This window comes from Pogoniulus pusillus, chromosome 29 (assembly GCF_015220805.1).
Source record: "Pogoniulus pusillus isolate bPogPus1 chromosome 29, bPogPus1.pri, whole genome shotgun sequence".
In the NCBI taxonomy this organism is placed as follows: Eukaryota; Metazoa; Chordata; class Aves; order Piciformes; family Lybiidae; genus Pogoniulus; species Pogoniulus pusillus.
Window position 1 is genome coordinate 12,100,693 of NC_087292.1, and position 25,846 is coordinate 12,126,538.

General features: G+C 41.0%; 1 protein-coding gene across 3 annotated transcripts in view; it reads left to right on the forward strand.

Annotated features, from left to right (window-relative positions):
• GNAS (GNAS complex locus) overlaps positions 1–25,846 on the forward strand; it is a 156,243-nt gene that overhangs the window by 53,613 nt on the left and 76,784 nt on the right. The window contains exons 1-2 of one of the 3 annotated variants that reach the window (XM_064167933.1): positions 2,505–4,108; positions 8,055–8,127. In XM_064167933.1, coding sequence (XP_064024003.1) covers positions 3,970–4,108; positions 8,055–8,127 — 212 coding nt within the window. In that variant the 5' untranslated portion in view covers positions 2,505–3,969. Of the gene's footprint in view, positions 1–2,504; positions 4,109–4,548; positions 5,033–8,054; positions 8,128–25,846 lie in introns of those variants that run through there. The other 2 variants (XM_064167934.1, XM_064167932.1) reach the window with 2 other exon arrangements.

Sequence of the window (25,846 nt, forward strand, 5' to 3'; positions counted from 1 at the left end):
CAGTCCCTCCATGCTGTAATGAAATCCTTCTCGAAAATGCATGTTGATGTCACAGAGTTTTTTCGTTTTCTTTACAGAAAATAAAATGAATCTGAGGCTGTTGGCTGTTATATTCAGACACAGAAGAAATTGTAATGAATTTTAATTTCACCTGTTAAGTTTGCAGTGCTCACAATCTTCTGTGTGTAAACTCATATCTCCCATTAATTTAAGTAGTGCAGAACTGAATCATTAGACCTAAGTTTTCTAATGTCTCTTCCACGTGTCTCTTCCACTCTTATAATATCTCTTTCTAATGTGTCATTTCTTGCTAATGTGTCATGTCTTGCACATTTCTGCTTAAAATTTAGCAAGGTCCTTCAACACTCTTTTGAGTATTTTCAACTCTCAAATAGACTTTTATCACAGAGGTATATGGTACATATATATAGCTATTTTATCTTTGCCTTTTTTTGTTCCTTAAACTGTGGGTTCTTTGGAAGTGATCTTTAATTTTATGGTGAGTAGGGGTCAGATTTTTGCCTGCGCTTAGCCTTCTCATGGCAGGAGTTCTGTAAAATGGAGTTCATAGACTTGTGCAAGATGGAAGCTAAGGCAACTGGTTCCAATAAGAAACAAGGCTTACTCTAAAGACATATGAGTAGCTTTATGTTGTTTTAACAAATAAAAAAAATAGAACAACTAACATGTTGGTATAGTCACTCTTCAGACAGTGCTCCATAATCGAATCAGCACTAGAAAAAAATCATGGCAGTTCAGTGGATTTGTCAAGTAGGGTTGCTGCCTTATGTCTTGTGTTTTTCTGTACTTTTTAAAGTCTGTGATTGCTGATAGACTTAACAGTTTGGGATTGTTCTCTTTGTTTTCCATAGCTTTTGATACTTTCATGCTTTAATAACACTTATAACACAATGAGCTAATTCCTAGTTCTGTTTTAACTGGGAGTTTGGTCAATTAGCTGAGTGTGTTTTCTCTTTTCAACTACCTCTTGCTTTGCTCAACCTAGAGACAGAGGCACAGGATGTATATACCAGGCAGGCAGCAATTCCAGTGCTCAGCATGCTGGCTGATGGCTGTTAGAAATTAACCTTGCTGAGCCCATCCCAGTTTGCGACTGGGACAGGGATGAGTGTGTGCTGCTGGACAAGGGCATTTACACAGCAGTGACTCCCTTGTTGTGGATGCTTTGGCATACTTACCACTCCCCTTTCCCTACACTTAACACCACACACTGATCACCAAGGTTTTAAGCCTTTTGTATATCTCCAAGCAATACTTTTTATTGTCTTTGTATATTTCTTCATGTTTGGAGCCTGGCATGGGCTCTATTCCATTATTCCACCCAGAACAGGGACATGGAGGGAAGCAAAGCCTGGAGACTGGAGTGAATTTTCCCTGCTGGCATTTCAGCATTCTCTTCATACCTGTGACCATAAAAGTGCTAAGAGGTTTTATACTCTTCAGTCTGAATTCTGCTTTATTAAGTCTTTCATGCCTTGTAAATGCCACAGGTAAAATGTATTTGAATTACATAGAAACAACACAAATAAAAGACATGTAAAAATAAGTTTTAAAATACAGTCTTTGTTTCAGAAGAATCTAGGCATTTCTGAGCCAAGCCTTTCACAAGACCTTTTAAAACTGCCTAGGCCTAAACCAGCACCTCAAGAGGTCAGTAAGTCTCTCCACTGACTCCAGATCTCTTAGGTTCTGTGTACCCCAAAGCTGTGGCATTTAAGGACAGACAGAAAGCACCAGTAACTCCTCAAAGACCAAGATTTGGTGGTGGTGGTCTTCCCTGTTCCTGCTGAGGTTCACCTCTCAGCAAGGGCAGCTAAACAGATGTATCTGATGACACTAACTGTGACCTTCTGGTTGTTTGCTCTGTTCACATAATTATTTTACTGTAGGTGGTTCTAAATATAGTAACCGGGTGACGTAAGAAGGTGCATTCATGGGAATAGTGGGGCAGATAATTGAATTTTGCAAATGAGAATAAATAATTTATGTGTGGTAAAGCCCGTTGCACTCGTTGCAGGGGAGCAGAGAAAAGCTACCCATGTATTTCAGGAAATTGGTTGTTTCAAAAGAGCAAAGTGACAATCTTTGTTTTCTTGAGGTGGCTGGTGAGCTTGCACGAAAGCTACTACGTGCTGAGATTTCAAAATAGTTTAGAAAACAAAATGAAGCTACAGAGCTGGCGAAAGCAGACACAGTGCATGCAGCTGCTTCTAAGTTGTACCTTCTAGGTCCACCCAGTACGAGTTTGTGGCTTGTTTCTCCCTGTCCCACCCTGTCCCTGGCTGCAGCCCTGAAGAAGCACTCACTGCATGAGTGCGAGGTGGGTGCAAGGGAGGTGCTCAGCTCAGGAAATGCTTGCCCAGAAGTACCTGCCATGGTAAAAAGTAATTCATGTTCAACAGCCCCTCCAGGACCGTCCTGTAGGTCAGTAGGCAGACATTCAGAGTTCATCTTGAGAAAATGTATATATTATTTAGTGCAGTAACCTTTGCGGTAATTATATCCATGTGTAGTGTAAAGCTCCCGGGCACGCCTCCGTTAAAATTAATTTAGAATTCTATTAATCTAACCCTCAATTCCTGCAAATATTTTCTGGGCCGCTTTCGTCCCGAAAAGCGCTTCCTGAGGGCCACTCGCTACCGGAGCGACTGCAGCATCCCATAGCTGACCGTTCGAGGGGACTGGGGTGGTGCTCCTCCCGATCCGTCCCCGGGCTCCCTGCGCGGCAGCAGCCGCCGGTGCGGAGTGGGGCGGGAGCGGCGACGGGGCAGGTTCGAAGAAGGCGCCGCCGGCGGGGCGGGCTGACGCGGGCTGTCATGTGAGCGGCCCCGCTCCCAGGGTTCAGTGTGGGCCTGCTTGCCCCACCCCGCCGCTCCGCCGCCTCGGTGCAGTTCAATAGGGAGAAGGTGGGGGGGTGGGGAAAAAAAAAAGGAAAGAAAGAGAGAGAAGAGGAAAAAAAAAAAAAAAAGAAAAGAAAAAAAGGAAAAGAAATGCGGGAGAGAGCAGGATAAATAAGACGGGGAAAGAAATCTCCCTTGAGGGACAGGTTTCGCTCAGGGGGAGAGACCCAACAGGGTTTTGAAAATTATTTTTTCCTTCCCCGCTCGCTGGAGAAGCCGAGAGGATTCAGCCGCCTGGAAACCTGATGTGAAAAAACAGCAGCCAGGAGAGGGATTTAAAAAAAAAAAAGGAAAGAAAAAAAAAGGAAGGGGGCTTGGATTGGATCCCCCCGCCTCGGTGAGGGAGGAAGGACCCGCGGCGGTCAGAGGGCGAGGAGCAGCGGCGGACAGCAAGGGAAGGGGACCCGACCTCCGCCGGGAGCCGCGGCTGGCGTGACCCCCTCAACGCTTCTGCCCGTAGGCGCGGGGGAGAGGCGACGAAGAGACGTTTCCCTATCCTCCCCGCCGAGGATTTGGGGAGGTTTCCGTGCCCGGAGCCCGTGCCTTTGGATCTAAAGAGGATTTTTTTTTTTTTTGGGGGGTGTCACTGAAGCTGGATTTGTTCCTGTGCGTGCGACGCCGAAGGGGGGGCATTTCTGTTCCCTCTAGAGGAGCCGGCGGCCCGGCGGGTCCGCGGAGATCCCCGCGGATCACTCCGCATCGCGCCCAGCCGCCACCCCCCCCGGGAAAGGTGCGCTGAGGGGATCGGCGCGGGGCTGAGCGGGGGGGCGGGGGAGGAGAAGCAGCTGCAGCTGCCGGGGAGGAGGCCCGGCGGAGCAGCAGCAAAGTCATCGCCATCGGCCCCCCCTTGGCTGGCTTCGGGCTCGGCTCTCTCCATGTCTCTGTCTCTGGGCAGTCGCCGCCACAGCAGCGAGTAGCGGGGGGAGGAGGAGGAGGAGGAGGAGGAAGAAGAAGAAGAAGGGAGCCCGGGAGAGTGCCTCCCCCCCCCCGGCAGCCCCGGCCGCCTCCCGTCCCCTCGCCCCGCGTCCCCTGCCTCCCCCTCCCCAAGATGGGCTGTTTAGGGAACAGCAAGACGGAGGATCAGCGCAACGAGGAGAAGGCGCAGCGGGAGGCCAACAAGAAGATCGAGAAGCAGCTGCAGAAGGACAAGCAGGTCTATAGGGCCACGCACCGGCTCCTCCTGCTGGGTAAGGGGGCCGCGAGCAGTAGGGCGCTGGGGCGGCAGGCCGGGGGCTGGTGGCCGTCCCCTCCCCGCTGAGGGGAGGGCGGCGGGGAGGGTGGGGGGTGCGCCGAAGCCGTGCACCGGTCCCCTCCCGGGCACGGGGAGGCCCGAGGGAGAGGTGGGGCCCGGGGGGAGCGGAGCAGTAGGGGCCCACACGTTCCGGGGGGGGGGGGGGGGCGGTCAGCGATCCCACTCCCGCTGGAGTAACGGGGATTTGCTAGCGTCCGGGGTGGAGGGCCCGGGGGTGTTGAGGAGACCGGTGCGGTCCGTAGGAGCCTGCTGGGCTCCTCGGCCTGGCGGCTTTAGGGAAATCTCGAGCACCACCCGGGGTGCGGTGGGCGGGGGGTCGGGGGCAGGCCCCGCAGGTACGAAGCTGCAGCTCGGGGCCGCTTTCCGCCCGCAGGGGCAGCGCCCTGCGGCCGGAGAAGAGTGGGCACGCAGGTTGGGGCGGGGAGCGGGCCTGGAGGCCGAGAGCGTGAGGAGGTGGCCGGGGATGCCGGGCTGGCTGCCGGCGAGGGGCGCGGGAGCGTCGGGCCCGAGAGGGAACCTGGGAGATAAACAGGGCAGGGCGCTGACAGGGGCCGCGGGCCTGCCGCGGGTGTGTGGAGCGGCGAGCAGCTGCCGCGGGGAAAGCTGGTCACCACGGCCTGGCAGGAGCTGGGGGCCGGGCGGCGGGGGCAGCCGGGGCTCGGCGGCCCGAGGCGCTTCCCTCGCCGGAGTCTGAAACCAGGGTGCAGCGGAACGTGCTTGCCAGGCCGGGGAGAGAGAGGAGGGAGAGGAAGGGAGGAAGTCGAGGAATCGTTTGGGGGAAACGGAGGGAGGATGTCGGTCCGGAGGGAAGCACGGCGGCCGGCGTTGGGGACGAGTGAGCGGCGTGCCTGTGGCAGGGGTAACAGCGGCAGGGCCGGGTTGGCAGCGGGCGGGTCGCGGGTACGTTCTCCGTGCCCCGGCGGGCTTCTTAGCCTTCATTCTGTCGCACCATTAAATTAAGGTATCACGCGTCTGGAGAGAGGGGAAGATTTGTAGCTTGGATTCAGGTTGTTATTTCAGCAGTTTAGGTTACCTGCCTGTGTCACGTTTTTCAGGACATACGCTTAGGAGTACAGGGTTTGGCTTCAAGGAAGGGGAAGTCCAAATACTGTTATTGGAGAGAACAAGAATGTGTTTGTCAGACTCGTTATTTCAAAAATTGTTAAAGCAGTGGTTTAAAATAAGATGCAGTTAGGAGATCTCGGTTGTTTTGGTCACGCCGAGAGGCCGCTTGTGCACGTTATGCAGGGGTTTAGCATGGAGCACAGGCTAGGCCTCAGTGAGCTGACTCAGTTCTGGTGTGAAACAGCTGTAAGTGGAAAAAAAATTGAAGGATGTGCATTTGAAAGTGTGCTCTTACTGGTAAAATCTTTCAAATACTAATTTGAGAAAAGAGGCTTAACATTGTGGGAGAATGACTGAGGACTGTAGCAGCACCTGCAGCACAGAGGAGTCAACCAGGGCTCCAGCACAAATCTTTTAACAGGATAATCTGGACTTCAGCTCTTGGGGAATGTGTTGAACTTCCAGATTTTAGGGTGAACATTGCATAGATGGGATAGAACCCATTTGTCATTGGATGGGTTGCTTTAATAAGAAGCAGAATTTCAGAAAACAAATGTGATGGGCTTGCTTGAATTTTCTGTTTTCTTTAGTTTTGATTGCTGAAAAATAGTTTAGATACTTGTAAATAAAAATTTGAGGGTGTTTAAGCTATGGCTGTGCAGTCATCTGTGTGCGTGTGCTTTAAAGTGATAGCTCAGCTGTTGCAGTTCTGGACAGTAGCTGTCATGAGTTGTGGACAGTCTATAATCTGAACTCACTAGTGAAAAAGAAAAAAGTTCACAACCTTATGTTATGTTTATTTTACAAAACCTGTGAAATAAAAAAATGTACTTTGAAAGTCTTCTTAAGCATTTTTACTTTATCTTCAAACACCAACAAGGAAGAGCTGCTACGTATTGTGACATGTTTGTGCTGCTTTTGTAGGCCCCACCACTCCACATGCATGCTTGTCCCTTCTGCCAGGAGCAATCTCATTGAACTTAATGGAACTCTCCTTGATGGTGAAGTTAAATGTATGCATAATTGTTGGTAAGAATAGGACCTTAATGAGTGACACAATATAGAAATAGACTTACTCAGAAATTTAGAGGTAATGCTTCATTTTGGCTAATTGGTGTTGTATCTGATCCAGAGAATGCAGGTATGTCAGTACCAGACTATGCATTTGCAGCAAATGCAGCAACCATCTCCCTTTGGCCTAAGTGAAGATTTTGACTCCCAATGCTTATAGATACAAGATGTCATGTAGCATTAGAACCAAAATGTTGTTATTAATAACTTTGAATGGAAATACCACTATAGCACAGTGCTATTCCCAATTCTTAGTTGTGAAGAGGATCCAGTTTATATCTTACACCAAGTTAATCTTTCTTAGCTAATTTTGCCACCTGTTTTTATTGCATGTGCAATATGCCTGAAAAGACAGAGCGCTATGTTACAAAAAGGTCGTTTATGGGAGGAATGGTGCTTTCAGAAAGAGTTGTAGACTCTGTAGTTTCTTACAAAACGTGACTAAGGAGAGGAAAAAGGAGTAATGCTTTGGTATTTAGGTGGCAAAACAAGCAAGCAGGTTTTATAGAGAGAAGACCAGGACTATTAGCAATTCATGAGGGAAAAGGAAAGGAAGGGAGAAGACAGAGGGCAACGCATTTGTCAGAAAATGAACTTTGAAATAGAACTGTTAAAATAGAGTTTTGAACACAAAGTTCAAAATGGAGGCTTGTGCTGTCAGTATGTCCTAGCAGAGACCTGGAATCCTCTAAGTACAAACTGCACCTCTCTGCCCATTCTACCACAGACATGTTTTCTGTAGAGACATAATCTAATGAGAGGAATAAACAAGTAGCCAGGAGATGCAAAGGGGAATCTTTCTGAATTTTGCCAGATTATGATACTACTCTTGCAAAAATGTGTGTGCTTTATATAGAAGACTACTGATCTGGCAGCATGGAGCAGCTCAACTAAATGCTGCTGTTCAAGTCTTTTCAGCAGGCATGGAAAAATGGGTACTATAGGCATATGGGTTGCCCGGTGCACTGGCACCCATGCAGCAGTGCAGAAATAGCATACAACTACATATGGAAACTGGAGTAAAGTGGAGTGGTTTTTTTTTTTGTATTGCAGGTATATAAGGGAATCAGAGGAGAGCTGCAGGGGCTGGGGACTGTGCTTTTTTGAGCATGCAGCCATGAAAGATGGTCTGTGTCTCATTATATATATGATTGATTTGGAACATGTAGTGAGGATGGGAGCTTTCATATAAGACATAAATTATGAGAAGGAGTTTTCTGTAGCTTTGTAGGTGGGGACTTAAAGGGATGCCTTTGTTTTTCATATATGAGTATCCATATATTTTAATTGTAGTGATTTAATTTGCAGTCTTTTGACTGGATGATGATAAATACAGCCAAACTCAAAAACCTAGCAAGAATGTTTCATTTTGTTATGGACTTGCCAGTCTTTCTCTCCATCATGCAGTAGTGACAAGACAAGAAGAATTTGGTATTCCCTGCCTCGTTCTTTAGAAAATGTTGAAGTTGTCCTTTTTCCTTCCAGACCCTGCAATCTGCTTTTAACGTTGTCACTGGAAAAAATGGACAGTGAAAAGATCCAAGATTCAGATCTGACACATGACTTGAGCTGGGCATTTATTTTTAGCTACAAGTGAAGTTTCCAGTGGCAATTATTTCTTTTTCTTTCACTTTTCGCTCTTGCACTGAGAAAACCAACTTTCTTGATTTTTACCCTGAAGAAAAAAAATGAGTGCCTTCATCACTCATGCTTCCTTCTGAAATTAATTTACTTTCATTTTCTAGGTGCTGGTGAATCCGGTAAAAGCACAATAGTCAAACAGATGAGGATCTTGCATGTGAATGGATTTAATGCTGAGTAAGTGCCTTTGCTTTTTCACTTTATCTTCTGTCAGTGTGTTGCATAGTAGTCATTGCTGTTGTTTTCTATCTTGGTTTATTTTCTTCTTGATACTGTCTCACAATTTATAGAATTTGGATGTGTATTTTTAGATTAAATTAATAGACATTAATCTGAAGTTATGCACTAGTAGTAAGTAACAGCTGATGGTATAAAAAAATTATATCAAGGTTCAGTATGACTGATTTGATTAAGTTTTATGGTGTTTTTATTTTTAACTGCAATTTCTTTTCACAACATGGCTGACACTGATTTACCTCTGCTGTAGCACATTGGTTCATACTGCTGAAACATACCTCCTGTTACTGTGCAAAATGAATGCAATTTTCTTTCTTTAGAGCAAGTAAGGCTTTTCTTTCTGTATCTTCACAAAATGAGACTGTGCTGTGAATTTTGGGCATAATAGGTCAGATTTTCTTCTCTCTTTGTGGTGTTTGCTTGTGCAGGTCTTTGTGTTAAATTATGTTCCTAAAAGCTTTTCTTGTTTACACTCAAAATCTCTTCAGTTGTTTTATATTTATGAGGAGTGAAATGGCATTAAGATGGGGAAAATTGATTTTTTTTAATCTATTCTTTCTTTTTTTTTTATCTGAGAAAGATTTGTTTGTTAACTTTTCATCTAACCTTGCTAGGGAGTAGGAGGAGATTCTTCTGCATGTTAGTTTACACTTGTAAGTGTCATGTGTATGTTTGTATACCAAAATCTACTCAGTTTCCTCTAGTCGAATTAAGATGCTGGACACTTAGGCTTATTTTCTGTGTTTAGTTTTATTTAGATTATATTACTGGTTTTGTCTTTCTCATTTTCAAACAGTAGTTTTGTACTGGCATTCTCTAGCTTCTAGGAGTATCTTTTTTTTTTGTGAATCCTGCCTTTATGGGAAGCTTTCACTGGTCTTTCAGTAGTTAATTCTTTAGTAAGAACGTCCAAGCTTAAAGTTTAACCAAGGATCATGGACAATACTTGTACATGTTTTTAGTTCCTCTTTATGAGGAGTATTTTCTTTATCCTTTTTTTAAGTGCCCAGTTGTACATCCTGCTACTGCTGGGTTGTCTCCATTATTTTGGCCGCTGGCTGCTTTTGTTAATAAAGATCTCTTAAAGGACTTGGGTAACTTAAATTGTCTGAGTTGATTCTGATGTAGCAACTCTCAAAATTAGGTGCTAAGTGGAAAATGAATCAAGAAACTGGAATTCAGGGACCCCTGGCACCTTTAAAAAGTATCAGTCCATTTAACCAATGTAGTTCTAAGTTGTCTAAGCGTACAGATGCTTTTAAGAGCTGCTGCTGTGTAACAGAGTGGTGTATTACATGTATAGATGTAGTACATACATACAAATACATACACACTGGCAAGCTGCATACCCGAATTTGTGTAAAAGTGGGAGCCCTGTTACACAAAGCCTGCAGAGCTGGTGATTTGCAGCAGTGGAGTGTTCCTCAAATATTTCACTTCAGTGTTGTAGTTTGGGGCTGAGTTGAGTGTGCAGCTGGACTTCAGGGCAATGTAGCAAATTTGGCCTTCTCATAGCAAGGGATTTGGATTACCTCAGTCCTATGCCAGCACAGCCCTGCTGCCAATCACATTGCATACCCCAGCGTGGGAGCCATGGGTGGATAACGGGTGATAACATAGACTTTACAGAAGGTAAAAAGATGATTTTCAGTGGTTTGAAATACTTTCAAGTTATGCATTACTCTTCAGGTGAGTTGTATTTTCTTCAAAGTAACTAGCTGGTTTCTATGTTTTTCTGCTTTCACTGCTGTCCTTTTTGCCCAATTAATCATTTTTTTCCCTACTTGTGGGAAAGTGATTCAGGGGTCAGCTAATGAGAGAGATTGTATGGAGTTTTTTTGGAAGCGTAGAAAAGCAAAACATTACTTCTCTAAATGTTCTCATCAGTCACTATAGAACACAGAGTGTTTGCATACAGCACCAGAGCTGATGTGGTCAATAACAGCAGAGAGCTTGTGAAAATGGTGATACGCTGGAGGACATGTTTTTAATGTTAGTGTCCATGTACATAACTGTACTTCTGAATTGTTTCTGTTGGTGTGGTTTATTCATGTGACTTTAAAGAAATCCAGTTTAAAGTCCTGTCCAAAACTTGTTTGCCTTTGATTTGGTTGTTCTGTGATAGTTGCTAGTTGAAGCCAAATAGTGATACCTGTTATGAGAGATGTCTAATGTGCTATGAACAAGGGCATCAAAAGTTTTTATTCTGTGTTATTCAAATACTCTTTTTAATTTGTGAGTTAACAGGATAGCCAGTGTTACATGCATTAGCTTCCTTCCCTGAGTGTGCAGATTTTCTGCTTGGGTTTTAGGATTCTGCCCCTAAACAGCTGAAGACACAAGTTGACACGTGCATTTAGGTGACTCGTTGTAGCATTTCACAAGGTGAAATCTATGTAGTTTTACAAAACTAGACGATACTCCTCTGGGACTCCAATCCTTGATCTCTTCAGCTAATTAATTTGAGGACCTGTATGGAATCGAGTGTTCCAGGTAATTAATGTGTTTAATAGTTAACAAGGCTAAGGTGAATTGGAAGGTGGTTAAAATTCTAGCCAAGTTAACTACAGTGAAGACTGCTTGTTTTTTTTCAATGTGTCTTTTATAATCGGCAGTGGAGCTGGATACAGAAATACACGTTTCTTTATTTGTTCCCCTTGCAAAGGTGTGGTGTATGGGAAGTAACGCCACTGTGGCATTAGTACATGGAGTAGAACATTGGAGAAGCAAGGCATGGTCCACAGCACATGGAGTTTTTGGAAGGGCTTAGCCCACTTCAAGCTCTTGCAGGAAGACTTCTGTTGGACTGTGCTATCAACTGATACCTTCCTACAGCAATTTTATGAATAATGGGAACATGGCTTCCTCTGTATTCTTCCAGTGTTCTGCATCGTTAACATGGAAGAACTGCCTTTTAAGCGTAATGAAGACTCTATATCAACCACATTTCTACTCTTTGCAGTACTGTCAACAACAGAGCCTCTTGTAATGTTTAAATTTGGCTTGTAATAGCAGGAAGCCTGTGACTTCCCTTCCTTTACTTCCTTCTCTCCTCAACACTTCAACTGTCTTTTCATAAGTATATTCAGGATTTGGTCTCTGCTGTTGCATACTGCATTCTGTGAGCATCCAGTGATAAAGTAGAGATAGAAATCACTTGACTGTGCAGAAGTTCAGACGCCAATCTTTATGAGTCAGAAAGGATTAAAAATGGGAAAGGGAGGACACTAGGAGTAAGGAATATAGTTGGAACAATTAACGTAAACGTATAATTGAAAGGGGAAAAAAGCCCACTTTTTGTGTAATGATGAGGCTGGGGTTCTTAACTTCTAAGATGATGGCCTTTACTGACTTCTTTTTAAAGTTCTCTTTCCCCCATGATCACTTTGGCGTAGGCTCACAGGCTCTAAGGAGAGGGATATTGTCGTGCACCGTTTTAGAAAGTGGGAAATTAGCAAGGGTGATAGACAGTTTTGAAGTGTCATGGGAAAAACTTGGACTAGCAGAAATATGAAGATTGACAAATAAGGGGAATGTGCCTTTGTGATTAGTAAGCTTGGGTAGTATTTATGATTTGGGAAGCCTCAAGGTTATAGGGAATTTCAGATAACACTTCTCAAGCCTCAGTTTCCCACATGATTTTGTGTAACGATGACCCTATTTCTTAAATAAGTATGTTGAAGTGTTGAATAGACGCTTGTATATTTATCAGGTCTGTTAACAATTACAACAGAATGGAATAGCTTTGTTTTCAAGACTTAGATGACAGAAATGCTTGCATTTGTACTTTTAAAAATTATTTTTCTTTTATTGTGAAAATTAAAGCCGAGACACCCCCTTGCAGGTTTGGGACTTTTTTCTTACCTAGATTTAGACGTGTGTGAGGAAGGGAAAAGGAGTCACTGATGCTTTCTAACCTCTATGTATCTCGCACACGCAAAGTTGAATTGCAGTACCACCATTATTTCACATAAACCAGTAAATGATGTTATCTAGTCACTTTGGTCAGTGTCAGTCTCTGTTGTGACTGATATGACTTCTGTCTTGGTAACTTTACTCTTCTATCTGATGCTGTGTTTTGATTTCAAACTTTGGTCTTTTTATGTGTATGATTTTTACAGAAGGGAAGTTAATATTGTGAGGAAGGAAAATGTGTAATAGTTATAACTAAGTTCTTTAAAACAATGACTTCTCTCCTAATGGCTAATGCTAATTGATATGCACAAAACGTATTGCTCTGTTTTCACAATTCTTTAGATTTGTGTACCACTATCATGTTTTCAGATTGGTCACATCTGTTCCTTGCCAAGCAACAAACTGCCTTTATTGTGTTTTACTCTACTGGCAAAAAAATAATTTCTTCCTGGCATTTGAGTAACGTTAAAAGTTGAAGGGAATAGGACTTGGTGTGTCTGATTTCACTCCCCTCCACTCCTTTATTTCCTTGCTCCACAATGTATACCAGGAGGCTTCTGCAGATTTAAGACACAGAGCTTTGTTTCGTGCTTTGTTGGGTTTTTGGTTTGTTCTGTTCTGTTTTTAAACTCAGCTCCTGTTCCGTGGCACAGAGGAGGTGTTACTGTACTGGAAATTCTGTGTGTATTTATCTGTTCAAGACTGAAAGGTTCCATTTCAGCTGAAAAAAAATAGTTGCAGGTTTTGATCAAGATTTGTGCTTAAGAATATAAAGCAAAGGTGTAGGTGGGGAGTGGAGCAGGATATGTGTTTCAGTCTTTTTTAGGTCTTGTCCTAAGAACCAACACAGTTGTGTAATTGAGTTCTGTCAAAAGACAAGAATATACCAATAGTGAATGGATACTATGATTAAGAATTGGATATTGCATATAGCTTGTATAAACTATTGTTTTGCATAAACTTTTACAAGTACAAATTCCATCAACTTGAAAGAAATGGGAAGTAGTATCTGGTGATGTTAAACAACCTAAGCAAACAAATTCTTTAATTGATATTTTGTTTCTGTGCTTGAAATTAGCTTTTCTTTGGAAATGCGTTTTTTCCTACAAATGGGGAAAATTCCATTCTGTGAAAAAGTAAACCTAAATTCAGTAAAGCAACATTAATATTTCATTATAAAGGGGAAAAAGTTTAACAGTTTATAGAGTTTTCAGGTTTCTTGTGGTGTCTTGCCCTGAGATATGAGGCATTCTCCATTAGGAATATGTGCAAATGTTTTGTGTTTAAATCTAGTACTCAGGCATTGGTTTAAATACTGTAACATCAGTTTTCGGAGAATTCTACTTGTGTGTAATACCTATACTGGGCCTTATTTGGCAAAGAATATGAACATATTCTGATAGTTAATGGAATAACTACTTTGCTCAGAGGCATTCTGAAATCAAGCCACGAAAATATTTCCACGTGCAAGTGAAACAAAATACTTTGGGTTTGTTTGTTTGTTTTCCCTTTAGGTTTGTGAAATAATGTTATTTAGGGAGTACTACAGAAAACTGACATAAATCTAGAAGTTTAAAAAGCTGTCCAGTTCTATGTGATTTTAGGTGGTCCTGGTAGGCTCAGACTAACTGTAAATGGGAAGATGACAGCACTGTATTGAAAGAAAGAATAGACTTTCATTTTTACAACATGTTTTATTTTCAGCTGCCTGGTTTGTGCATTTGCTTTTTCAAGAAACTCTTACTTAGGTAATAGAAGGGAAGTGAGAATTGAACATTAAAGTTTCTTCATAATTGCACCTAAACGTGTTGCTCATAGCAGAGCATGCATATCACCTACATTTGCTATCTGGTGGGAAATGTTAACTTCTAGCAAAGTAGTATTTAAACTGCCAGTTGAACGTTCTTGCACATTGAGAGCTCTCTGTCATCTGAGTTATTGTTCCTGGTCTTGCAACTTGACGCTGGTATTTCAGTTCAATATTTCAGGTTTCTCATTTAAAAACAAAATCAAAACCAAAACTCAACTAACCAACCAAAACAAACAAATAAGAAAAAAAAAAAAAACACACCAAAACTCCAAACAAACAAACAAAACCAGAAAAAAATGGTACAGCTGCATATGTTGCAGACATGATTTGGCATGTGAAGGGACTAGCTGAAAATACGACAGTAGTTTTATTTGTTTTGAGGTTTAAGTTTCACAAAAGCTTTTTAAGTATGCATAGACAACTACTGGCCTCGTGGAAAGACTTCTAGTTCAAGTTCTAAAGAGCTTGGAGGGCAATAACTATGAATAATGAAATAAGCATGAGTGATGTAATCTGAGAAGCAAAAGAGAGAAGAGAGTTTAAGGCTTAAGTGGAGAACATTGTGAATGGGTCTAGAAGGGGTTTTGTGGAATTTTACCCCTTAGTTTTGGTAAAGACATATTAAATCCTATTCTAGAAAATTTGCAGGTTTTGTTTTGACTTTCAAAACGGAAAATAAACTGGTCTGTGGGTGGCTAAGTGATTTCTGTAACATGTTCTGTGTCTCCCAGATCTTCTCTCCTAGTCCTTTACTGCATCTGCAGTTCCTCCCCCAAGTATCTCCTGTTTCCTCCAGACGATGCAGTCCTCATACTGGTTGGTGGCCCTGATGTTCCTTTCAGCATGGATTCCTAAATCCTCTTGGATCATCCTGTCCTTTATCTTCCTTTTCTCTGCATCTTCTGCTACCTGGACAAAGTCAGCATGTGCTGTGGTTGCTGCAGATTTGTGTGAACTCTTCCTGCTTTCCCTCTTTGAAGCACTATTTTTTCTTTTTCTTCTTGGTCTCTAGTTTTTATTTCTGGAAATTAATCTCTGCAGCAGTAACCCCTCCTTCATATTTGGTTGGACAACAGTATTTGGGAGACAGTGAGAGAAACAAGATTTTTTTAAAAGTCCTTTCCCTCAATTTACTCTGAAAATTTTTTGAAATGTTTTCACTCTGCACATTCATGAATTAAAGTGGAAGTGATGTGTTTTTCTCCTTCTTAAGTAAACATCTGCTAGCATAGATCTGTCATTCTATGTAACTAGTTACTTAGTAAATCACAAACTATTAAATAGCCTCAAGAAACTTTAGATAACTTTAACATTTGTTACACAGTTGTATTTTTAAAATCTATTTCTATTTTTTTTTAATCAGTGTCTTAAGTTCTTCCCACTCTTCTCAGGAATTAGGCCTGCTTAGTGATTGTCCTTTCTCTAGCCAGTGTTACAGAGTCAGTATAGTATCTCACTGGATTTCTTCTTGTCCTCTGTGTTTTGGATGGACAGACTGGGTAGTACTCTGATTTTCCCAGTAAAAAATGGTTTTACCAAGTTATCCAGATGGATGCTTGAATTACTTTGTGTGTGAATGGAATACTTCTTATCATTCTAAGCTCATGGAAAGTTACTTTTTTGGTACTGAAATGACACCCTCACATTTCTGCAATCCTTGAATGTTCCCCTTACTTCATTACATAGCTAGGTTTTATCTGTGGCCAGGGAATTTTTTCAGTTCCATAATGTTAAACCATCTGTGTTTATTGCATAAGATGTAATTTATTATTAATAAATGTTTCTCAGCTCCTTCTAGCACTCTAGATGTGAGTGTTCTGTCTTATTCCTGTTTCTTAGGATGCTGGGCTTCCTGCATTGTTACAGTCTCTGTGGGATAGGGCAAAGATGAGTCCTTTTGTTTCTCTTCTCTTGGGCAGCAGGAGCAGCTTTTGTGGGACTCTGAAGGATTTTTTTTTTTTTTTTTTTAATGAAAAATACTATTCTTGCACCAGTTTTGTAAGCATCCTTCCTCAGTGTCTCCTAGATCAAGGCAAGCATAGTTAATCCTTTGAAGTAGAATCCAATAGGCAGATTTATTTCTATTTTTAGATATATCAAGTGTTTGTAAGTTATCTAAATAACGGGGGGCAAGAAGATGGGGCCAGACTCTTTTTAGTGGTGTCCAGTGATAGCACAAGGGTCAGTGACACAAACTGGAACACAGGAGGTTCCAGGTAAACTCAAGGAAAAACATCTGTTCTATGAGGGTGACAGAGCACTGAAACAGGCTTCCCAGAGAGGCTGTGGAGTCTCCTTCTCTGGAGACTTTCAGTTCCCACCTGGGCATTGCAATCCTGTGCAGCCTGTTGTAGGTGACCCTGCTTTAGCAGAGGGGTTGGACAAGATGATTTCCAAAGGTCTCTTCCAACCTTCACTGTTCTGTGATTTGAGTTGCCCATATCCCATTTGTCATGAAGACCTGAGATACAGAATTGTTTCAATTTAATCTTGACCACACAAAGCTCTTTCATTGAAATAAAGGGATTTTCACAACGAGGTTGTTTTGTTTTGTTTAATGTAACTTCAATCCTGATGTCAATACCTCATCCATTTTAGCTTGATAGTTGAATCTTGAGTTCCTGGTATATGTGAGACTCTTTACGATGCAGTGCAAGTGTAGCTTCATCAGGCTGTAATAGTTACTGCTACAACGTGCAGTTCATTAGAATTGTTTACAGCTGAGCTTACTTAGAAACAGCAATACATTGAGGTGTGGTTTTGACAGCTAAGGGGCGAAATTATCTGCTCTTTGAGGAATGTAGTAGTGAAACGTCTTGATACTCTCTTTTTGAGGTGTTTACTATTATGGTAATATGAGAAAGCTTTGTGACCTTCTCAATTAGGTACCTGGTGTTGACTCTATTCTCCAAAGGAATATTTAATAATTGTGCTCACTTGTCTTTTTAGTTAGAGCAGCAGAAAATAATAAACTCTCCCAGCTGGACCTTTGTAGCCTCCCAAGAGTGGAGGGTGAGCTAATGAATCAGGCAGAGGTGTGCAGTATTTCCTTCTGAGGTTCAGTGCGGTCCCAGTAGATGTTACATTTAGCCTTGAACGGCAACTTCGCAGTGAGCCCGGGGATTTACTGCTGCTGCCTTAATCATTGTGACTTAAATACTCTCTTCTTGTCTGTGGGGCTTTGTGCATAGTGACTCTTTTGTTTCCTTCAAGTTAAGACATTTTAATTGTTTTGCCAATACAGCTATCTGTGTAACATATATGTTCATATGAATTAGAAAATATTGCGAGGAAATGGGTATCCGTGGAGTAAGTTTCTTCCTGAAGTTTGTGATGAGAAGGCATGCCTTGCTCATGTTCCTTGCTTTTTATTTTTATCTATTAAAAATGAGACACAGTAACTTCAGAAAACCATGCATGATACTTGTTTTAACCCTGATAGTTTAAATAACTTAAATATGCTAGCCGAATTATATTTAATATGACGTTACTGTGGAAATATCACACTAATTGTTGTCATTAATTTTAGTTTAATTGCATAACAACCATTGTTACAGCTTCATGTATTCTGTTACTCTTAACAGTTTAAGAACACTTAAGATGAAAACTTAAAATTATACTAACTTTTTAAAAAAATAAAGAGAAGATAAATTTAAGGATATGACCATTTACTAAGGAGCTTGTATTAAATACTGTTTTTGAGGGGATGGCCTGAAATGAGAATATAATCACAACACTGCATTACTCGTGGAGAAAAAGCCTGTAAGCACAATACAAAGCTGAGATTTTTTTTTTCCATTTAGACAAGTGGGAAAACTGAAAGGAAAAGGACTCAACTCTGTACTCAGGGTTCTCAGGAAAGCTAATAATACTCTGGCCCAAAGTACTCTTAGTATACTGGGTCAGGAAGAGCAGCCCTAGTTCTGCTATCCTGACCTGCACTTTCTACACTTCTAAATATTTAACAAAACATTTGCAGAGGTCGATGGCAATAAGAATTTTTCTTTTTTTTTGATACTTAGTCTCAATTTATTTTGCAGCCATCATGTTGTACAACTTTCAGGAAGATTAGCTTTGTTGGGGTTGTTTGGGGTTTTTTTGTTGCTAATTTTCTGTACCATATGAAGTTACTGAATTTACAGTCCTGGGTTTTAAGGCATGCTAAAATAGATGCCTGTAAATTAGATGCAAGCTTTTACTTTTGGTATGTAAAAATGATTAATGGTGTTTCAAAACAGTTACTCATAGGAGCACATTCTGCATATGCCGAACACAGTAGATGAAAATATGTTCCATAACTTACACATAAGACACTCAAAAACTGCAAATGTAATTATTTTGCCTTTTAGATTTTCAAATAGAAAATGGGAGGGAACTGTGTCACTGGAATCTTAATTTCATCACCCCCCTGGGAATTTGGGATACTTGTACTGCCTCTGTGTTTTGCCTTCACTTAATTGGACAGTCCTTATTTTATGTAATTCATCTTATGCAATCATATGTTTACCACTGAAGAACTTCGTAGTATTCTTTTACCTCGATATCTTTTTGGCACCACTGGGAGAGAAGTGGCTAGAACAAAGTGAGAAAAAATAAGACAAATGAGTTTATTAAAGTGTTTCTGTGTAATTTGCACAATCACATAGAGGCAGGAAAAAAAAGCATTTGAAGTAATATAGACAATATACTGACTGACTTTTTTCCCTCACAATTTTATTCATACTTTGGAAAAACAAAAAGAGTTGCCCAAAAGGAGAGGGAGAAGGGGAAGTAGGCAGAAGTGATAGTCCTAGGTGATGTCCATAAGTAATATTTAATAGGAACCTATTAATCAGAGTATGTTTTTTAACACCTACCATATGTAAGCAGATACAGACAGAAATACTGGGATCATCTGTTACAATATGGATATTTTCAATAAATAATGGACAGGAATCCCAAAGGAACTATGTGAGAAATGATGGGAAATGCTAATGTTTATTGCTTTATAATGGAATTGTTCCTCTTTTTCTAAGAATTGCTTAAAATAAGAGATTGCCCACATGCTTGCTGTCAGACATGGACATTTTAATGCAACAGGAGTGTATGGGAAGAAGGTCATTAAAGATCAGCTTAACTTTGCTTATAGTGAGATTTGTTGACTGAACCTGTGCCTTCTTGGAAAGATTACAGATCTGGTGGATAGAATCAACTATTTTGTTGTTTGAAGTAATATATTGCACTGTGTGAAATTAACTGTGTATATTATAAGAATGTAAAAGTTATCTTACTGATAGAGCTTTCAGTGCAGTGGATAATAGAGACATTGAATAGGACCACGTCTTGGAAAACTTTCAGTGTAGTAGTGACAACGTATATAAAATCATTCCTTAGATTGCTGGCTCAATTTGGTCTGAACCCCTCTGCAAACTGACCATGAAGTTAATATGGGGAAGGTCAGGTAACTTTCTCTTAGAGTAATCTGAAGTATGCCTTTGAAGTGTTGTATTTCAGAAGTTTTAATAGCTGAATGGAAGACAGTCTCACCAGAGTTAGAATGTGTATTGTATCTCTCAGAGTGTAAAAGGACTTGAAAGTCAGTTTTGTTTTTTTTTTTTTTAATGGCAAACCAAACAAAACATAGTCTTGGATGCATGAAAAAACCCAGAATGTTAAAATGGACTTCCAGCATTGCTAAAATAGTATATCATGTGCTGTTGTGTTCACTTCATGAAGGATGTAGAATTACTGGTAAGAATGTAAAAGAAAGATCACAGGAGCTGGACAAGATTCAGTAGGAGGGTGTTCAAATGTTATTTCATTGCTGTGTAGAGATAGTGCTATGTGAGAAAAATGAATCCAAGCTTGAGATTCACTTCCTTAGCATTAAGGATTCTCTGTTTGGGATGAGGAAGCCTCATTTGATCTCTCTCAGGGAAGGACAGGTTTATTTTTACGCCATATTTCAATCCATCTCTTGGAGATAGAGCTTTCCTGGTGGAATTCTGCATGCTTGTGGTGGCCACTCTGGCCCTGGGAAACACAAAGCCTGCTTCATGTGCTGCAAATTACCCATTTCCTTTGCATCTGTGGCCTTTTATTTTTACTTTTATTACCCTGAACACGATTATGATATGTGAAATTTTATGTTGGCATTTGAAGTCTTGAAACTTTGAAGTCCTGTGTTTGCAGTTGTTGGAGAGGTGGAAAAGCTGGGGATTGACTTAGGATTTGTTTTTTTATTTTTCACTCCATGTGGTTTGCCAGTTGTGTTTTGTCACTGTTTTAATTTCCTTTTGGAGCATCAGGATCTGAGGTGGTGTTAGAAGATTCTGTTTTGTGCCAGACTGGTGGATTCTTATTCACATGATCCAGATGAAGTTAGTTGAGGAGCTTGAGATAAGAAACTCTCTCACTAGGAACTGTTAGGCATATTTCCCTCTTCTCCCAAATATGGCTTTTTTGACCTCCGTTAATTATTAGGTCAGACTTCTAATCAGTCTCTGCCATTGCAGGAATCTTGGGTACTCAATCTCATTGAAATTATGACCTTCAGGAAAAATGATTTAATTTGAAATTTCAGCTGAATGCTAAAGTATATGAGGGAGCTAATGGAAGTATTCCACAGTCCTCTCTGGCCAAACATCCTGCAAAATACTTGTTCAGTGTCTGTGTTACCAGATTGTTCCTTGCTATACTAAACTGCTAACCCAGATAAAAGCTCAGATTCTGAAGTCTGTTCTCTACAGGCAGACACATGTGCCTGAGGCAGTAGCTTAATGGATTTAGTGGGTCTGTATGATTATGGATGTCTGTATTTTGAAAGAAACAGCAAAATTTTGCCTTAGTGTAGGTAATTCAAATAGGTATGGTTTGAGTGCATTAGTATCTCTTAATGAAGCCAAATATAGTTCTCTTCAATTCCATTCATTCTGGCCCTTATTTCTCTTTCTGATATGTCTCACTAGTTGCCAAGCAACCTCAACAGTAGTTCTGCACATCCAGCAGCATTTAAAAAAAAAGTGAGTAGTTGTGGCTGAAAATAAGATGATGCATTTTGATGACATGAATGAAAAGAGTTATGTGAGAAGGAAATGGTGAGTGGCAAGTTTGGAGCTGATGTTCTGAAAAAGCTGGCAATATTTAGCACTTAAGTAGTGCTTTTTATTTTCCAAACACTAATCAAGCAATTGCAAGGTTATTAAATAAGGACTGTTTTTTCCTTTCAGCAAGTGAAGCACAATTATGTTTATGCTTCACAGAGCAGAGGGCAAGATTTAGTCCCAAGAGGGCAGGAGTTAGTTTAGTATATGTATTTCTTTCACTGACCTGTATTGACTTTCTGTGTTTCTGGTTGGACTACAGATTGAATGGAAGATTTTTGGGAGATTTGTGTTTGTTTGCTGATGTATAGCCATCACTGTCTATTCATTTCATGCTGATGCACCTGCAGTCTGTTGAGTTTCATTAAAATATTTATCACCTGTGGTGGAAGGCCTTCCAGTCTTAGAATTGTGATCGATTGTGTGTGGGTCCTTTATTACTTGATAATGCTGTAATACTTAAAAAGCAATAAATAGGTCTTATTTTTATGTTCTGTCTCTTCTGTGAAATGTTATCTGAGCAGCAAGTGAACTACGGTAGCAAAGGGTATAGTAATGAAAACAATCTGCTTTGGGAAAATGATTCTGCTTTGCCATTGTTACATTTCTGTGATAGCTTCATTTATGTTCAAAAACATGTACTACACATAGACTGACTAAAGCCACATTATTGAGGACACAAGATAGAAAAGCCGATGGGACGAGATTTAACAAGGCTAAGTGCAGGGTTCTACACTTTGGCCACAGCAACCACAAGCAGTGCTACAGGCTGGGGACAGAGTGGCTGGAGAGCAGCCAGGCAGAAAGAGTTCTGGGGGTACTGGTAGATAGCAGGCCGAACATGAGCCAGCAGTGTGCCCAGGTGGGCAGGAAAGCCAGTGGCATCCTGGTCTGGATCAGGAATAGTGTGGCCAGTGGGACAAGGGAGGTTGTTCTTCCTCTGTACTCAGCACTGGTCAGGCCAAACCTTGAGTCCTATGTCCAGTTCTAGGCTCCTCAGTTCAAGAGAGATATTGAGGTACTGGAACGTGTCCAGAGAAGGGCAGTGAAGCTGGGGAGGGGCCTGGAGCACAATCCTGTGAGAAGAGGCTGAGGGAGCTGGGGGTGTGCAGGCTGGAGAAGAGGAAGCTTGGGGTGACCTCACCACTCTCTGCAACTACTTGAAAGAAGGCTGTAGCCAGGTGGTGGTTGGTCTCTTCTCCCAGGCAACCAGCAACAGAGCAAGGGGACACAGTCTCAAGTTGTGTCTCTCCCAGAGAGAGTGATTTGCCATTGGAATGGGCTGCCCAGGGAGGTGGTGGAGTCACCATCCCTGGAGGTGTTTGAGAGAAGACTGTCTGAGTCACTTAGTGCCACTGTCCAGTTGATTGGCTAGGACTGGGTGCTAGGTTGGACTGGATGATCTTGGAGGTCTCCTTCAACTTGGTTGATTCTATGATTCTAAGTATCTGAATTACGATCACCTTAATTTGATACACCATTTTAATTTTAGGACACTGTTGCCATTTTGAATTCTGTAAGTTACTCCTTAAAAGCAGTAAATAGTTCTAATGCATTGTACTTAAAGCAGATTCTAACACTGTGAGCACTTGCCACGTATGCTGTTAAGTTGTCCCACAAGTTTTGTTTTGGATGACTGTTGGTCCCAGTCATAATTTTATGCTTTCCTTCCCACTTTTTTTTTTCTGAAGGTGGTGATTGTAAAAGCCTGCTTATTTCACTTCTGGATGAGGGACTGAAAAAAGGGATGTACTGCATATGGGTCATAAATGGTCATAGGTGAAGTCTCCTGTTCAGTATGCACACTCTAGGATGCGATTTGAATTACGCATTTGGTATCTGTGGAGGATACATACGCGTGTCAGACATGCTTCAGACAAGGTGGTTTTCAGATGCAGTGTTTATGCTAAGTCTGTGTTTACACACTGGATATCCACGTGGATATTTTTGCTATTGTTTAGGATAAAATGAAAAAAAACCCAGGATGATACAGGAGACATTTTCTGTGTGATGCAGATAAACACAAAACCCAAAGACTTGGTGTGCAGTTTCACAGCTTATCATTATAAGGCAACTTCCTGCTTTCCTGCTTCTGCAGGAACATTGAATGCTTGAAAGGTAATATGATACTTTAAAGCCATTACTAAGAGAACATATGCATTTTGAATTACAGTCTATATGTTACGTTCATTGTCTGAATCACAGCTCTAAAGGAGAGCATGCTCGAGATGAGTGTTTTGCTCTGTGTGTGAGACGGTCAGTATGTTATTCACCAGCCATAGCTGTGGTGAAGTTAAGTCAATTGTTGGTAGGTTACTTGTTGCTTTTAAAGTGAGGACTGAAAAACAATATTAAATAACTCTAGGTTTAAGGATAAATTGAATTAATGAAGGCATACAAAAGAACTAACTTGGAAATGGTTAAAACGTAATGCAAAAACATACCAAAGTTAAAGAGTATTTTACCATGTTCAACATCTAAGGTTTATTTGTGTTGGACTAAAATTTCTTTTGACATACTGCAGCTAATAGAGGCAATTTAGAGGTAGAAAAGTAGTCTGTCTGCGTGATGTGTATACAAAACATTTTTGTAGCTATGACATTTTTATCCTTATCTTCTGGGAGGAAAAAGACCAGTCCTAGTTCATGCTTTTTTTTTTTCCTAGTGCATAAAATGTGTGCGTTTTGGCAACTGTCCTTTGCCTCTAGGCTTGTAAGTATGTTTGTACATGCAAGATGTGTGTAGTTACTATATATATATATGTAATGTGTAAGCTGCTGCATCAATATTGTCATGTAAACTTAGTTGCCCTTTTATATATATATATATGTATTCTCTATATACCCAGTTTTAAGAGTAAATATTATAAACTAGTTGCTCAAGAGCTGTATGCTATAAAAAAGGTAATTAGTACATCAGTAAAAGTGTTGGCGACAGTAATAAAACTGCACTGTAATCCTTCTACCAATTTATTGAAGTCTAACTATTGTTATCTATGACAATTAACTGCTACATATTGTGCCTTAACCCTCTGTATAGTAGTTGTGGCGTTCAACGTTGGCTACAGGGCCTTAAACTTCAGATTTTCAAGCAAATGTGTCATCCAGTTTGCTAGTGTGCAGTCAGCTTGTTGCCTTTCTCTTTTTGTTCAGCTTCTATCATTTAAAAACCTCTTTCTCACAAAAATAAATGTCTTTTTTGCAAAATTAAACACGTGGTTTATTTCAGATTTTTCTACAGTTCTTTCAAAAACAATATTGCAGAAGTTGGCAAACATTTAAAAGTTGAAAGCTCTACTTGTTTGACGTTTTTTAAGCTTCATTTGGAAGCATTATAAAAGTGTCTACAATTTAATTGGTTTTGAACATCTCTGGGCTTAACCTCTAATTCTATAAAGAAATTTAATGAGTGAATATTTCCTGGAAGGTGACTTGCAAGACCTGTCGCAGGTGGTGCACGTGAAGGGACTTGACAGATGCAGTGCATCATCTCTCACCATGTGCTTCTGTCACTGCTGGGAGGACAGGTTAAATCTCCATTCAGAAACAGCCTGTTGCTGGACCTCTTCACATCTGTTAAGGACTCAACAACCATTTATGTGTTATTGAGGTTAGCTGGTTTTGAGCGCAGTTAGATGTGTGGGTCTAGGCCCACCTCTTGTGTACAGGGGCAGCATCTGAGCTAGTGCTGGAGCAGCCATGAAGGGCCTGCAGGTACTCACCAGCTGCCTGCCTTTTGGACCTCCCTTAGCTCGTGGTGTAAAGCATTTGTTCTTTGTGCAGTTGTCTGCTGAAGCAGCCATCAGTGCATTGTGACATGAAACTCCTGTGCCATGCTGTGTGTTGAGGGGAGTTTTTAAGCACATATAAATTTTTCTGGGAATCAGTGCTCACTGAAAGCTGAATTGTGCGAGTCCAGAAGTGTAGTTCTAAATACTTTGTAAAGTTATATAGGGGATGTATTAGACTAAGTGAGGTGAAATAATGAAGTGTTGCTTCTCAGTAAATGCCAGGAGTTCCTCTTAGTTTAAAGTTTAAATTGTCTAAATTCACAGTATCACAGTATCAGCAAGGTTGGAAGAGACCTCACAGATCAAGTCCAACCCTTTACTAGAATTCTCAAGGCTAGAAGGTGATTGTATTTTAAAATGTCGTAATATATCCTCAAACTGCTGAGGAGTTGGAAGTTGAGACTACAGCATTTTAATTCCGTTGTCTGTTGTTGAGTACAGAGGTGGAGTTTACATATGTTGCTGTAGCCAGCGTCCCTTAATTCCAAGAACATCTTTAAAACAGCAAGCAATTACGTTTGAAGTTTGGATCTCATGATGTCAATACAGATACGTAGTAAAATATTCCAGGGTGTGGTGATACTTAATCATTAGTGATTGAGACTTGGGGCATTTCCTGAATATTAATGCTGAATATGAATGTTGATTGCCCAAGGTGAAATGATTACCCAGTTACTTAGTCTCTCCCTTCTCCTTTTTTATTGATTGCTAATGCAGGAATGTAAAATGTGTAGTAAGGTCAGACAAATTGAAGTGTTCTCTAAGGCATGGTGCTTGAGACAGAAGGCTTTCGTTATTTTTGTACTTTGTAGATTGCATAATTGTCATGTAGTGTGAAAATGATTATTTTAATATTTTTTTTTCCAACGGTGACTTAACAGTCTGGAGTTGTGTAGCTACCTATTAAGTTTGCCACTGGAATTTTTCTCCTTCAGAATCAATTGATAACATTCAGCATTGTTACAGGATTCTGGTTTCAAATGATGAAGCTGATAGAGAATTCACTCTTAAGTGTAACTGCTGCTAAGGGTAAACTGATATGATGCCACACCTTGGATGTAC